Genomic DNA, 15,539 nt, shown 5'->3' on the forward strand with positions numbered 1-15,539 from the left:
TAGCCTTAGTAATTCTGTTCCAACTTAGGGAGATTCACCCCCTTTTTAAGAGGAAATGACTGATATTTCTTTTCTGGTACTCATTTCACATTTGAACATGTTTTGACATTAAGATGTCAACTCCTTGAACATAAAGACTTCCCATTTCTTGGCGCCTGGGTGGCTCAGTCAGTTGAGCGACCGACTTCGGCTCAGGTCATGATCTCACGGCTAGTGAGTTCGAGCCCCATGTTGGGCTCTGTGCTGCCAGCTCAGAGCCTGCAGTCTGCTTCTGATTCTATGTCTCCCTCTCTCTCTGACCCTCCCCCACTCATGCTCTGTCTCTCTCTGCCTCAGAAATAAACATTAAAAAAAATAAAAAAAAGACTTCCCATTTCTTGTTCACTGCTATTATCAATATGGGACTAAGCTGTTTTTCACTAAATATTTGTTGAATAAAGAATAAGTGCTGTTTGTTTTTTGGAGAGGAATAAACCTGGTTAATGTGAGGGTCTCATGTATATTGGAGCCAGAATGGGGCACACTCATGTACCAAGAGTTGTGAAAAATAAACAGAAAGGTAGTTTAAAAAGTTTGCATAGAAAGAACCTCACTATAATGTTATGACATGTTCATGAACATTCTCCACTTTTCCCCATTGCCAGCAGAGAAAAAACAACATGAGGAGGGAGAACCAGAGCAGCGTGTCCGAGTTCCTCCTCCTGGGGCTCCCCATCCAGCCAGAGCAGCAGGGCATATTCTTCACCCTGTTCCTGGGCATGTACATGACTACAGTGCTGGGGAACCTGCTCATCATCCTGCTCGTCAGGCTGGACTCTCGCTTTCACACGCCTATGTACTTCTTCCTTAGCCACTTGGCCTTCACTGATGTTTCTTTTTCATCTGTCACAGTTCCAAAGATGCTCATGAACATGCAGACTCAGCAACAATCCATTCCCTATGTGGGGTGCATTTCACAGGTGTATTTCTTAATATTTTTTGGTTGTCTTGACAATTTCCTTCTTGCAGTGATGGCATATGACAGGTATGTGGCCATCTGTAAGCCACTCCACTACTCTACTGTCATGAGGCAGGAGCTATGTATCTCATTAGTGGCTGGATCTTGGTTCTTCTGTTACATTCATGCCCTGTTGCACACCCTCCTCTTGGTCCAACTGTCCTTCTGTGATAATACCATCCCTCACTTCTTTTGTGACCTCACTGTGCTCCTGAGGATAAGCTGCTCAGACATTTCTCTCAATGAGCTGATCATCTTTACTGAAGGAGGAATTCTTTTCATCTTGCCTTTGAGTAGTATCTTGGGCTCATATATTCATATAGGGACAACTGTCCTAAGGGTCCCCTCCACTAAAGGACTCTTTAAAGCCTTTTCTACCTGTGGCTCCCATCTTCTTGTGGTGTCTGTATACTATGGGACACTTGCAGGTGTTTACTTTTTCTCCTTATCATGGAACTTTAATGACAAAGACATAATTGCTTCAGTCATGTACACAGTAATTACCCCTATGCTGAACCCCTTTATCTATAGCCTGAGGAACAAAGATATAAAACAGGCCCTACAAATATTTGTCAATAGGGCTAACTTTTAAGTGACAATCATTAAATCCTCTTATTGCAGTTATGCACAGTGAGATACATCGACTAAAACTACTGTGTGATTGGCAACTCTGTGTAACTTAAAAAGAATATATGTTCTTCTGTCATGTATGAGGTGTTGTCAATTGTCAACTAGGTCAAGTTTGTCACTTGGATTGTTAAGTATTCTTTACCCTTAATTTTTTCCTGCTTGTTCATCATCTCTTATGTGCACAAAATCTTATGCAAAACATGTTGCACAATTATAATTGTGAATTTGTTTCCCCTTTTAGACATGCCAAGTCATTGCTTGTAAATTTTATATACTATGTTATTGAGGACATGCAGATTTAGCATCATGATCTGCTCCTGTGTACTGACTCTTTTAAAAAGTGGTGTGCTGAGGCTGGCTTGCGTTGGCTTCAAGCTAAATGTGAATGTCTCTTTCCGACTCCACATTCAATGACATCATGTTGGTAGACTGAAATCAGCCATAGTGGAAATAATTACACTGTAGAAATTGGCAAATGCTACAAAACACGGCTCCTCAGAGAGCCATTTTATTCATTTAACATACGACTGTATTTATAAATAAGAGATATTTCTCTTTATCTCTAGCAGCAGCTCTTGCCTTAATATCTCATCTACTTCTTCTGATATTAGTATAGATATGCCAGATTTCTTTTGGTTACTGTTTACATGGTATTTCTTTTCTATAACTTTAAAATGTTCTATGTCCTTATATCTGTGAGGTGTCCCTTGTTAACACTGTGAAGTTTTGTTTTCTTTTTTATATAGATTCATAATCATTGTATTTATGGAGAATTTGATCTAGTAATATTTAATTATAATATATTTGGATTTATGTTTTTCATATTACTATATGTTTTCTATTTGAGACATCTGTGTCGTATTTATTCTTTCTCCCTTTTGATTAATTAAATATGTATTTTGTAAACAAAGAAAAGAGGAGAAAAACCAAAAAACAGACTCTTAACTACAGAGAACAAATTGATGGCTACCAGATGGGAGGGGGATGGGGGATGGATGAAATAGGTGAAGAGATTAAGAGTACACTTATCATGATGAGCACTGAGTAATGCATAGAATTGTTGAATCACTATATTGTACACCTGGAACTAATACAACACTGTATGTTGATTATACTGGAATTAAAATTAAAAACAAATATATATTTTGTTATTCTATTTCCCCCTCTATTAACTTATTAACCATACTTATTATTAATATATGTTTTTCCTGTGCTTTATGTAGAGATGACTTCTTGCTTTCTCTTTAAGATTTTTTAATGTAGTATAATATAGATAACATGAAATTTATAATTTTAACTGCTTGAGGTATACAATTCAATGGCATTTAGCACATTCATCCCCACCATCTCATTATAGGACTCCAAAAGGAAACTCTATGGAACATCAATGCAGTTGTCTACTTTGTAGCTATGAAAAAATAATGACAAAGATAGCTATGAACCAGTGTAGAGGGATCGCCAGGATAAATTGTTAAGTGGGAAAAAAGCAATGTATAAAGCATATGCTGAGCATCTATAACTCAGTACTTTTTTTTTGTAGCTCACTACTTTCTGTATAATAATGAAGGGGAAATAAAATATGCATGTATCTGCCCATTAGAGCAAAAAGAAACACAGGAAGAATAAATCAGAAACTAGTGAGATTGCTTACCTACAGAAGGTAGGCAACAATGGGCAAGAAAGGATGGGGAGATGAGTCTATTTATTTGTATGATTTTGACTATGTTATCTTTTACCTAGTAAAAATTAATATGGGGGAAAAACAAAATAGAATAAAACAAAACAAATAAACCTATAGTCCAAACTAATACCATAATTAGACTAAAGGGGAAAATAAAATACCTAATCTAAGTAATTCTTGAACACAGAATTTTATCTATATACCCATAGTAAAGAAAAAACTGTAAGCGAAGTTTTTAAGCTTCAGTTAATTTGTCATTACAGTGGTATGAGTTGAAGATTCTAAAATTACTTAACATGCATTCACAGATATAGTAAATAAATAAACATATTGTAGAAAAGGGAATGACTTCTCACTATCAGGGAAAGGAGCTATGTACATGGAAAAGTAGAGGCTAGAAAGAATTCTATGGCATCAAACTGGAATTGGAGATATCAGTTTGAAATCATGGGTTTTAATGTGTATAAATAGGTTGAATTTACATTATAGTAGTATCCATACTATTCCCAGTTCTCCATTCTTTCCATCTGTCCCCTGACCCACTTTCTATGGGTAACCATCCCTTTAGTTTATTAGTTTGTAGTTTCTCTTTCCTGTGTTTCTGTTACATATATTTCCTGGTTGCATCCTCAGATCATTTAGAAGCTTTGTAAGCTGTGAACACACCTCATGCCAAATGTGTTTTTTACCATTCTCCTTTAAAAGGGACCAAAGTTAACCTTCTGGAGAGGTCTCTGAACTTGAGGATACCAGGCATATACCCTCATCCTGGCCCTAACCCTAAACCTAACCCTACTTGAGAAAAAAATAAAATGTGGTATATATATATTACAATATATATTACACATATAAATATACATTACATACACATACACACTTATACACACAATGGAATATTACTCAGCCATAAAAAATGAAATCTTGCCATTGACAATGGGTGGAGCTACAGAGTATTATCCTAAGTGAAATAAGTCAGTCAGAGAAAAATAAATACCATATGATTTTACTCATATGTGGAATTTAAGAAACCAAACAAATGAACAAAGGGGAGGGGATAAAGAGGGGGCAAACCATGAAACAGACCCTTAACTATTGGGAATGAACTGATGGTTACCAGAGGGGAGGTGGGTGGGACATTGGGCTAAACAGGTGATGGGTATGAAGGAGTGCACTTGTAATGAGCATGGGATGTTGTATGGAAGTGTTGAATGTTGTGCACCTGAAACTAATATTAAACTGTATGTTAACTAACTAGAATTTAAATAAAAAATAAAACATAAACATAAAAATAAAAGCGACAAAGTTACTAGGAAAATGGCTGATTCCAGGACTGGGGCCAGGACATGACAAGATTATCCAAGAAAATTTTGCTGAGCCTGAAAGGAAGTGCTCAATGAATCATAGAGACTCAGGAGCCAGCATGAAGGAGCTCCCAGTGACCAAATCTGGAATAGTTTGAGCTTCAAGATGAATAGCAAATGCAGTGATTATAACTCAAAGAATAAAAAAGAATTCATAAGTCCACAATATATATAAATCAATGAAAAAAACAAATGAATGTGGGATAAGAGAAAGTTCCTTCTCATATATAACAAATAAAGGTAAAAGAAATGATAGAATTAGAAAATCATCATTTTGCCACCACATTTGCAATAATTTTTCATATAAGATTCACCAATGGATGTTAAACATAGTGGGTGAGATTTTAATGAGAAAAAATTATAGTTATATGGTTTTAAAATACTACATATTTAAAATCCAGATGATACAGATTAATTACAAAGGTTAAAATAGTAATTTTACAGTAGAGAACCTGGAAGACACCACCTTAACCAACTGATCAGGATAAAATCACTAGTTTGGTATCATGAAGCCAGCTTCACAGGAGGAGAGTGACAATGCCCTAAAAATGCCACCTCAGCACTGGAGTCTCATGTCACTTTAAAGAAGAAACAGCTGCTACCAGTTTTCCAAGAATCATCTACTATTTCTGCCACAGTGAACTATTATGATTTGTTTCTCTCTTGGTGTAGTGAGTTATCTCTCTACACTCATCAAGATCTACACTCATAGAGGGCAGGGTCTTTGCCTTTCTTGTTTATGGCTACATTCTCAGCCCTTAGTAGATGTCCAGATACAGACTCAATGTTCAATGGAACAATGGATGAATAAAACAGCATACGCTCTCTTGCTTCTGTGCAATGGAGTCTTGTTGGCTGCTCTTGGGTGAGATGTTTTCCTGGAGCCAGATTTCGGCAGAGTGAAGATATGTGAATCCACAGGTGTGAGTAATTAATGAGTGTGGTTAAAAATTTATTGTTTTCCCAGAAAATTGCAGTTTGAGATGTGAGAGTCCTTTCTAGGTTTCTGAGATTCCCAAAACATCTTCATCCCCAACAAATAGAAAAGCATTATGAGGGCAGAGAACCAGAGAAGCAAGTCCAAGTTCTTTCTCGTGCACTCCCTTATTGGGTGGGAGCAACAGGGTGTGTTTTTCATCCTGTTCCTGGGCATGTATCTGACCCCAGTTCTGGGAGCCTGCTCATCACGCTGGACTCTCACCCCCTAAGTATATTCCTATGTATTTCTTCCTCAGCCACTTGGCCTTCATGGATGTCTCCTTTTCATCTGTCACCATTTCTAAGATGCTGATAAACATGTATATTCCAGAAGAATCCATTCCCTATGCCTGGTGCATTTCACAAATGTATTTCTTCATCAATTTTAGTTGTATTGTAGCTTTCTTCTCACAGTGATGGCATATTACAGGTGTGTGGCCATCTATCACCCTCTTAATTATACCACCATCATGAGGGATGAGCTTTGTATCACCCTAGTGGCTAGGTCCTCATTTTTCTCTTATACCCATGCTCTGTTGCACACCTTCTTCATGGAGCAGTTGTCCTTCTGTGCAGGAGCTGTCATCCCCCACTTCTTTTGTGATCTTGCTATTGTGCTGAAGTCCTCCTGCTCAGACATCTCCTGCAATAAGCTGCTTATTCTCACTGAGAGAGGACTGATCTTCATCCTGCCATTGAGTGGTATCTTGGGCTCATATGTCTACATGGCAAGCATCATTCTGAAGAATGATTTGAGAAAGTCTCCAGAGCCTTGTCTATATGTGACTCCTACCTCTTTGTGGTGTTTTTGTACTATGGGACAATTGCTGGTATCTACTTTTTCCCTTCATCAGGCAACATAATTGCTTCTGTGAGGTACATGGTGGTCCCCCCATGCCAAACCCCTTCATCTACAGCCTGAAGAATAAGGACATGAAACATGTTCTTCAGAAAATCTTTAGAGCCAAGGACATACCTCAGTGTTGTTCGTTCAACCTTGCTGTCAGAGGTACTCATGGGGGCTGTCAACACGTCTCTTTAAAAAGTTGTAGTTTGGCCAGTTCTTATTAAGAATATTTTTAACTCTTAACCTTCTTTTCTTGGTCTCGTGTTATGCTTCCTCTCATATTTATGTTCATCTGATTGTTCTTTTTCCTTACCTGCTATCTGATTTGTGTGCATTAATGCTCTGCAGTGAAAATGCAAGCCCTCCTGTAACCTGATGAAATTCTCTGCAAGACTGTGAAACTTTGGCACCCATTTCTCTGGGCTTTAGGAAGTTTTAAAATCCTCATTTTTTTCTTTATAACCCTAGCTGGTATTGATATCAACACATATTTTTAATTTTTTAAAAGTATTTGTTTATTTTTGGGGGGGGGGAGGGGCAGAGGGAGAAGGAGACACAGAACCTGAGGCAGGCTCCTGGCTCTGAGCTGTCAGCACAGAGCCTGACATGGGGCTCAAACTTGTGAACTGCAAGATCATGACCTGAGCCAAAGTCAGAAGCTTAACCATCTGAGTCACCCAGGCGCTCCTGTATCAACAGATAATCTGAGTTTTCACAGTATCATTAAAGTTCACTTATTTCATGTGTGAGAAATCCAGAAGTTACCAAACTGCTATATATCTGAAAGACATGGGAGTAGCTATTGCATTAATCAAGCATTTAAATGTATATTTATTTACTCCTCAGAACATTTCTCTTACAAAGGTGCCAATATTTTTCAGATTTACAGAGAGTCAAACTAAAAGCCAGGGATATCAATTAAGCAGTTGCCCCCCAAGACTTAACCTCAGATATGTGTGAATTCAAAAAAATCATTCTGTTTAACCATATTACTTTATTGCCATTATTCTGATTTCATATATGATTGGACACTTTGGCTGTTTTATACATAAAGCATAGAGTATATACTCTTTTGTGTTCCCATTCTGTTTTGTTCTCTATAGTTATGGTTAACTCATTCTCATGGCTTTATCGTTTTCAATTGTGTCTATATTCCTTAATTTATTTATCCACTCTAGTTCTGATTGACATTGGGTAGTTCCCAGTTCAGGGCTTGTGTATATACCTCATAATGGAATTTTTGGAAGAAAATATATGTATACTTCAATTAACAGATAATATTTTAAAAAGTTAGACAAAGTGCTAGCTTCAGTTTCCACTGCTCCCTGTAATATACTTACTCACCAACTTTTATACTGTCCATCTTCTCTACTGTACACATTCTTATGGGCTGGTAGGAGTCATGAGTTGTGGTCTGAATTTGCATTTGTCTGATAACTCATGTACTTTTACCTTCTTTGCCCATACTTACTAGGAATTTGGGTATCCTTTCTTGTAAATGGTCTGTTCTTAGTCACTTGGTGCTGTTTTATTGGGCAGTCTGGTTTTTTCTTATTGGTTTCTAGGAGTTCTTCATGTATATGTAGATTCCTGGAAATAAGCCATTTGCTGGGAATATGTATTGAGAATATATTCTTTTGTTATGTGGCTTGCTTTTTCATAATCTTTATGGGTCTTTTGAGGAACAGAGTTTATATATCCTAACTTAGTCCTATGTATTAAATTTTTTCCCTATGTGGCTAACTTTATCTATACCCTATTTAAGAGATTTTTGTCCACCAAAAGAACTTGATATTCCCCTAAATTTTTATCTTAAAAAGATTCTTCTCTTGCTTTTAATATGTGTATCTAAAGTCTGTCTGGGTTCACTTTTGGTGTATTTTTTTTTAGGAATATTTATTTATTTATTTATTTATTTATTTATTTATTATATAATTTATTGTCAAATTGGCTAACATACAGTGTGTAAAGTATGCTCTTGGTTTTTGGGGCAGATTCCTGTGGTTCAAGGCACAGACCCAAATTAATTGTATTCTGTATGAATATCCAATAGATACATATTACAATTTATTAAAAATGCCATCTTTCCTTAGTTGATCAAGTTTGAAACATAACAAACCTCTCTGTAGTCTATCCAAGAAAATCAATTTTAATTTTTTGTCCTAGAGCTCACTTATCACAGCCCAGATAATCAAGACTTATTGTACAGCAGTTATACTTACAGCTAGACACAAAAATGAGGTAAAAAGATAAGGTCAGGATAAATGATTTACACACACATTGCATCTCAAAGGTAGAAGCAGTAATTCCTATGTATAAAATTCATAAAATATTTTTAGTATATTTAAATAAAAGATACTATTATAAAATAATACATTGTCTTGATCTTTATCATTGCTCAAATTTTATTGTCTTGCTTAACAGTAAAAATTATAATTGAAAGTACTAATTTTCCAAACAATAAATCATGTCCATGAAAATTGTATGGTACTGAGGGGCATAGATTCTTTTAATTCTTGAATATCTACTGAATACAAAATACTCTTGTCTCTCGTGTAGTGCATTTTGTCACTTTACAGATTTGGAAACCAAGCCCTAATTAAACTTGGTTAAATGATATTGCTAAAGTCAGAGAGTAATAGTTAAGAACATAAAAGTTAAAACATATAATTTGTATTAAAACATTTTTAATTTTTAAAAAAATTGAATGCACTGTGATGAACTGAACCTTGTATTAAGAGCATCTTTAAATAGTGCCTGAGATTCAGAATAGTGTTATCAGTCAAATATAGGAGGAGGAGGAAAAAAAAATCCATCCTTTCTCCATTCAAGGAATCAAATGATTGAATATGAGTTATCTTGGCTTTTTTTCTTGAATTTCCATTTGAATTTTAGATTCTGCTTGACAATTAAAAAACAAAACAAAACTTGGTTTTTTATTTAGGATGGTATTCAAAATATAAAATAGCTTAAAGAGAACTAACATTTCAAAAATATTGACTCTCTAATCTGGGAACATGTATATATATCTTGGTTATTTTTATCTTCTTGTTTTCTTTCAAGACATTTTTTAGTTTTAAGATACAGGAATTACACATTTTTCATTCAAACTTTCCCTGGATATTTCATATTTGTGTGTAATTTAAAACTTTTGCAATCATTTAACTTTCATATTCAATTTTTTCTACAATATAGAAATACAGTTGACTTTTCTATGTCAAAGTCAATATATAACTATACTAAATTCACTATTCTTATAATTTGTATATTGTTTTTTGTATTTTAGGTAAGTGATAATATTATCAGTGAACAATAATTGAATTCTACCCTCTCAATATTTAGACTCATTATTCTTTATATCTACATAATGTACTGGTTAAAATTTCTGGTACAATCTTTTGTTCTTGTAACTTTATATAATAAAATCCAGCTCAATGATTTTTAATAAGTTTACTGAGTTGTAACCTAGATGAAATTGATAAATTCCCAGAAACATACAGCCTACCAACATTGAATGACAAAAGAATAGAAACCTTGAAGAGACCAATAACAAATAAGGAGATTGAATCAGTGATCATAAACCTCCCAATATAGAAGAGCCAGAACCAGATGGTTTCACTGGTGAATTTTATCAAATATTTAAAGAAGAATTAGCACCAGTATTCTTAAAATCTTGCAAAAAATTAAGAGAGAACACTTCCAAACTCACTTTAGAAGACAAATATTACCCCAGTATCAAAGCCAGCCAAAAGCCCATATGAAAAGAAAACTAAAAGCCAATATCTTTTGCACGGTGAAAGAAACAGTCAACAAAGCTAAAAGACAAACTGTGGAATAGGAGAAGATATTTACAAATGACACATATGATAAAGGGTTAGTATCCAAAATATGTAAGAACATATCAAACTCAACACCCAAAAAACAAGTAATCCAATTAAAAAATGGATAGTGGGTGGTGGAGAGGGGTGATGGGCATTGAGGAGGGCATTTGTTGGGAGGAGCACTGGATGTTTTATATAAGCAACGAACCACAGGAATCTACCCCAAAAAACAAGAGCATGCTTTACACCCTGTATATTAGCCAATTTGACAATAAACTATATTTAAAAAAAAAAAAGGAAAGACAGTATTTACAAATAAGAAAAAAAATGGACAGATGACATGAATAGACATTTCTCCAAAGAAGACATCAGATGGCCAACCCACACATGAAAAGATACTCAACATCACTTATCATCAGGGAAATGCAAATCAAAACTACAATGAGATATCATCTCACACCAGTCAGAATGGCTAAAATCAAAAACACAAGAAACAACAAGTGTTGATGAGGATGTGGAGAAAAAGCAACCCTCTTGCACTGCTGGTGGGAATGCAACCTGGTGCAGCCACTGTAAAAAACAGTATGCGGTTTCCTTAAAAAGTTAAAAATAGAACTCTCCTATGACCCAGTAATAGCACTACTGGGTATCTACCCAAAAAATAGAAAAACAGTAATTCAAAGGGGGTACAGACACTCCTATGTTTAGAGCAGCATTATTTACAAAAGCCACATTATGGAAAGAGCCCAAGTGTCCACTGATAGATAAGTGGATAAAAAAGAGAACACACACACACACACACACACACACACACACACACACAGAGGAATATTGTTCAGCCATAAAAAAAAAATGAAATCTTGTCATTTGCAGTGACATGGATGGAGCTAGAGAGTATAATTCTAAGGAAATAAATTAGTTACAGAAAGACAAATACCACATTATTTCACTCATATGTGGAATTTAAGAAACCAAACAAATGAGCAAAGGGGCAAAAAGAGAGAGAGAGAGAGAGAGAGAGACCAAGAAAGAGAGTCTTAACTACAGAGAACAAACTGATGGTTAACAGAGGGGAGATAGGTAAAGAATTGGTGAAATAGGTGATGGGGATTAAGGAGGACACTTGTTGTGATGAACACTGGGTGATATACGGAACTGTTAAATCACTATATTGTACACCTGAAACTAATGTAATACTGTATATTAGCTATACTGGTATTAAAATAAAAAAATAAAGCCAATATCTTAATGAACATAAATGCAAAAGTCCTGAACAAAATACTAGCAGACCAAATTCAAAAGCACATTAAGGTATCATACACCATGACCAGGTGGGATTTATCCCTGGGATGCAAAGATGGTTCAACATATGCAAATCAATTAATGGAATATACCACATTAACAAAGTAAAGAAGAAAAAACACATATCATCTCAATAGTTGAAGAAAAAGGTTTTGACAAAATTCAACACACTTTTATGATAAAAACTCTCAAAAAACTAGGCGTAGAAGGAATTTACTTCAACATGATAAAGTTTATATAGGATAAGCCCACAACCAATATTATATTTAATAGTGAAAAGCTGAAAGCTTTTCTTCTAAGATCAGTAACAAGACTGGGATGCCCACTCTTGCCACTTCTATTTAACATAGTACTGGAAGACCTAGTCAGAGGAATTAGAGGTGATATTTATAACTATAAAGGTTGTTAGTTAACTTAAAGGAGAACAAAGTGGGAGGCATTTCACTCCCTGATTTAAAAACTTACTGTAAAGCTTCAATCATCAAGAAAGTGTAGCACTGACATAATAATAGACATATAGAACAATGAAACAGAATTGAGGGCCCAGAAATAAACCTCATTAAGGAATAAGCCTTATTTTTGTGGTCAACTGGTTTTTGACACAGGTGTGAAGGCAATTCAATGGGGAAAGGATAATCTTTTCAACACATAGTGCTAGGCAACATGGATATCCCCATGCAAAACCCTCAACTTAGAGTCTTACTTAATACCATACACAAAAAAACTTAACTCAAATTGGGTCATATACTGAAATATAAGAACTATAAGGGTTTTAGAAAAAAATAAGAGAAACTATGTGTTTCCTTGGGTTAGGCAAAGATTGCTTAATGATTCATAAAAGAAAAAAAATTAGAAATTGGACTTCATCAAAGTTCAAAACTTCTGCTCCAAGAGACAAACCATTAAGACAATGAAAACAAAGGGGTGCCTGGGTGGCTCAATCAGTTAAGCATCTGACTCTTGATTTCTGCTCAGGTCACGATCTCATGGTTAGTGAGTTCGAGCCCCACATCAGGCTCTGTGCTGACAGCGTGGAGCCTGCTTGAGATTCCCTCTCTCTGTGTGACTGCCCTGATCTTGCACGTGCTCTCTCTCTCTTTCTCTCGAAGAAAGGAAGAAAGGAAGGAAGGAAGGAAGGAAGGAAGGAAGGAAGGAACTGAAAAGAAAGATACAGATTAGGAGAAAATATTTGAAAATTATGTGTATGATGAGGGTCCAGTCTCCACTTAGAATAGATAGAAAACTTCATACACAAATATCCCATGCTGTAGTGCATGTGCTGTCAAGACGGGAAGAAGAACAGGAAGAAAAGCAGTGCAGACACAGTGAGAAGTAGCATTCAGAGAACAGGTTGTGAGTGAATAAAGAGTTCACATGGCTTTAATGCTGAACAGGGTACCAGACAGTTCTAGGCCACCTTCTCCTCTACCTCCTACTCAAACACCCTCCTCCTTGACCCTGGAATCCTGGTATTGCTGGTACTCAGACACCAGGTCATTCATGCTGCTCTTGGCCTAGGTGAGCTCCATCCCATCCATGCCTTCCCTTGTGTACCAGTGCAGGAAGGCCCTGCACTTGAACAAGGCCATGAACTGCCATGAGATGTGCACCTGAACACAGATGTGCTGTGAGATGTGCTCCTGGGTGGTGGTGCTGCTGCTACTGGGGGTGGTGGACATTTTTGGCTCCTGGGGCTGAATGTCACAGACATTCACAGATATTTTTACATCATTAGGATCCATTTTCATTCTTTTGCATGTGGATATCCAGTTTCTTGACACCATTTATTGAAGAGACTATCCTTTACTTATTGTGTATACACTTGGCTCCCTTGTCAAGGATTAGTTGATGGCATATGCATGGGTTTATGTCTGGGCTCTGTATTCTGTTCCATGGTCTACACGGTTTTATGCCAGTAACATATATTGTTGATTACTATAGGTCTGTATTATAGTTTAAAGTCAGGAAGTGTGATGCCTCCCACATTGTTCATTTTTCTCAAGGTTGCTTTGGCTTTTGTGGCTCTCTTGCAGTTCTCTAAGAATGGAATGAATGGTGGCAGTGGAATATGTGCTTTAATGCAGTTTGGGGTTAGTGGTTTGGGAGTCTACAAAGGCTAGTACTACTCTACCTGGGCCTTTTTGTGATGTATGGAGAGACAGATTCCATTGATGGATTCTTCAGAGATCAAGGGTGTTTGTGGCCCCTCCACCTTCTCATGACCAGGCAGAGGGGAGGCTGATGTGTCACTGATTTTAGGGACACTTTCTTCTGGGACCCTTTTGTCCCTGCATAGGATCCATCTCAAGAGGGAGGCAAGAAATTGCACAATTAGTTCTGTTGGCTTCTTCTCTAACAGAAGGTTGGGGTTGTGTTCCCCTGGGTCTTTTTCTTGTTGGTAAATGTGAATCTTCCTGCTCGTTATTCCAGTGCTTGTGAACAGGAATGAAAGGTGTTAAAGACCATTAGGCCATAAGAGAGGAGGCATCTCAAGAGGGAGGCAAGAAATTGCACAATTAGTTTTGTTGGCTTCTTCTCTAACAGAAGGTTGGGGTTGTGTTCCCCTGGGTCTTTTTCTTGTTGGTAAATGTGAATCTTCCTGCTCGTTATTCCAGTGCTTGTGAACGAGAATGAAAGGTGTTAAAGACCATTAGGCCATAAGAGAGGAGGCATCTCAAGAGGGAGGCAAGAAATTGCACAATTAGTTTTGTTGGCTTCTTCTCTAACAGAAGGTTGGGGTTGTGTTCCCCTGGGTCTTTTTCTTGTTGGTAAATGTGAATCTTCCTGCTCGTTATTCCAGTGCTTGTGAACAGGAATGAAAGGTGTTAAAGACTATTAGGCCATAAGAGAAGTGTATTCAGGTAACAGCCTGGACCAGCAAGAATTGGCATCCACTGGAGGAAGGTGAGGAACCATCACTTGGCCTAGATATGTGTGTGTATGTGAGGACTAGAGACAGAAAGAGAAAATGGGTGTTTACATTGCTTGTGTTTTTAGAGGCTAAGTGACTTTCACACTGACCTCTATGATGCTGCTAGCCACATGTGGTCATAAAGTTAAATTCAATTAAAATTAACTGAAATTACAATTTTAGTTCCTCAGTTTCAGTAGCTCTATTTCAAGTCTTCAGTCACATGGGGCTAGTGCTGCTATAGTGGACAATGTAGATACAGAGCATTTCCACCATGGTAGAAAGTCCTAATGTCTAGTGCTAATAGTAGACCGTGGAGGGCTGGAAATCTTTTGCTAATGTGTGCATGTGTGCTTGTGTGTGTTTGTGTGTGCGCGTGTGTGTGCGTGTGTGGTTTGTGAGTTCCCTGGATGACTGGATGTGGTGTTTGTATGATTTTTTAAAAAATATAATTTACTGTCAAATTGGCTTACATGTAACACCCAGTGCTCATCCCAACAAGTGCCGTCTTCAATGGCCATCACCCATTTTCCCCTCTCCCCACCACCCCCCCCATCCACCCTCAGTTTGTTTTCTGTATTTAAGAGTCTCTTGTGGTTTGCCTCCCTCCCTCTCAGTTTGTAACTATTTCTTCTCCTTCCCTTCCCCCATGGTCTTCTGTTAAGTTTCTCAAGATCCACATATGAGTTAAAACATATGCTATTTGTCCTTCTCTGAGTGACTTCTTTCACTCAGCATAATACCAACCCTCTTGCACTGTTGGTGGGAATGCAAACTGGTGCAGCCGTTCTGGAAAACAGTGTGGCGGTTCCTCAAAAAATAGAACTACCTTACGACCCAGCAATAGCATTACTAGGAATTTACCCAAAGGATACAGGAGTGCTGATGCATAAGGGCACATGTACCACAATGTTTATAGCAGTGTTTTCAACAATAGCCAAATTATGGAAAGAGCCTAAATGTCCATCAAATGATGAATGGATAAAGAAAATGTGCTTTATATGTACAATG

General features: G+C 36.9%; 1 protein-coding gene and 1 pseudogene across 1 annotated transcript; both read left to right on the top strand.

The window, feature by feature from the left end:
- The first annotated feature begins 620 nt into the window (after positions 1–620).
- On the top strand, positions 621–1,589 carry LOC122204590 (olfactory receptor 1J4-like). The gene has a single exon (XM_042912107.1). It carries the CDS (start codon positions 660–662, stop codon positions 1,587–1,589), a length of 930 nt encoding a protein of 309 aa, XP_042768041.1. The 5' UTR covers positions 621–659.
- Positions 1,590–5,721: 4,132 nt separating this feature from the next.
- Positions 5,722–6,718, top strand: LOC122204591 (annotated as a pseudogene).
- Positions 6,719–15,539: the final 8,821 nt, after the last annotated feature.

This window comes from Panthera leo, chromosome D4 (assembly GCF_018350215.1).
Source record: "Panthera leo isolate Ple1 chromosome D4, P.leo_Ple1_pat1.1, whole genome shotgun sequence".
In the NCBI taxonomy this organism is placed as follows: Eukaryota; Metazoa; Chordata; class Mammalia; order Carnivora; family Felidae; genus Panthera; species Panthera leo.

Bases quoted from the DNA above. Each gene is read 5' to 3' on its own strand.
- LOC122204590 (XM_042912107.1), top strand. From the start codon at position 660: ATGAGGAGGGAGAACCAGAGCAGCGTGTCCGAGTTCCTCCTCCTGGGG.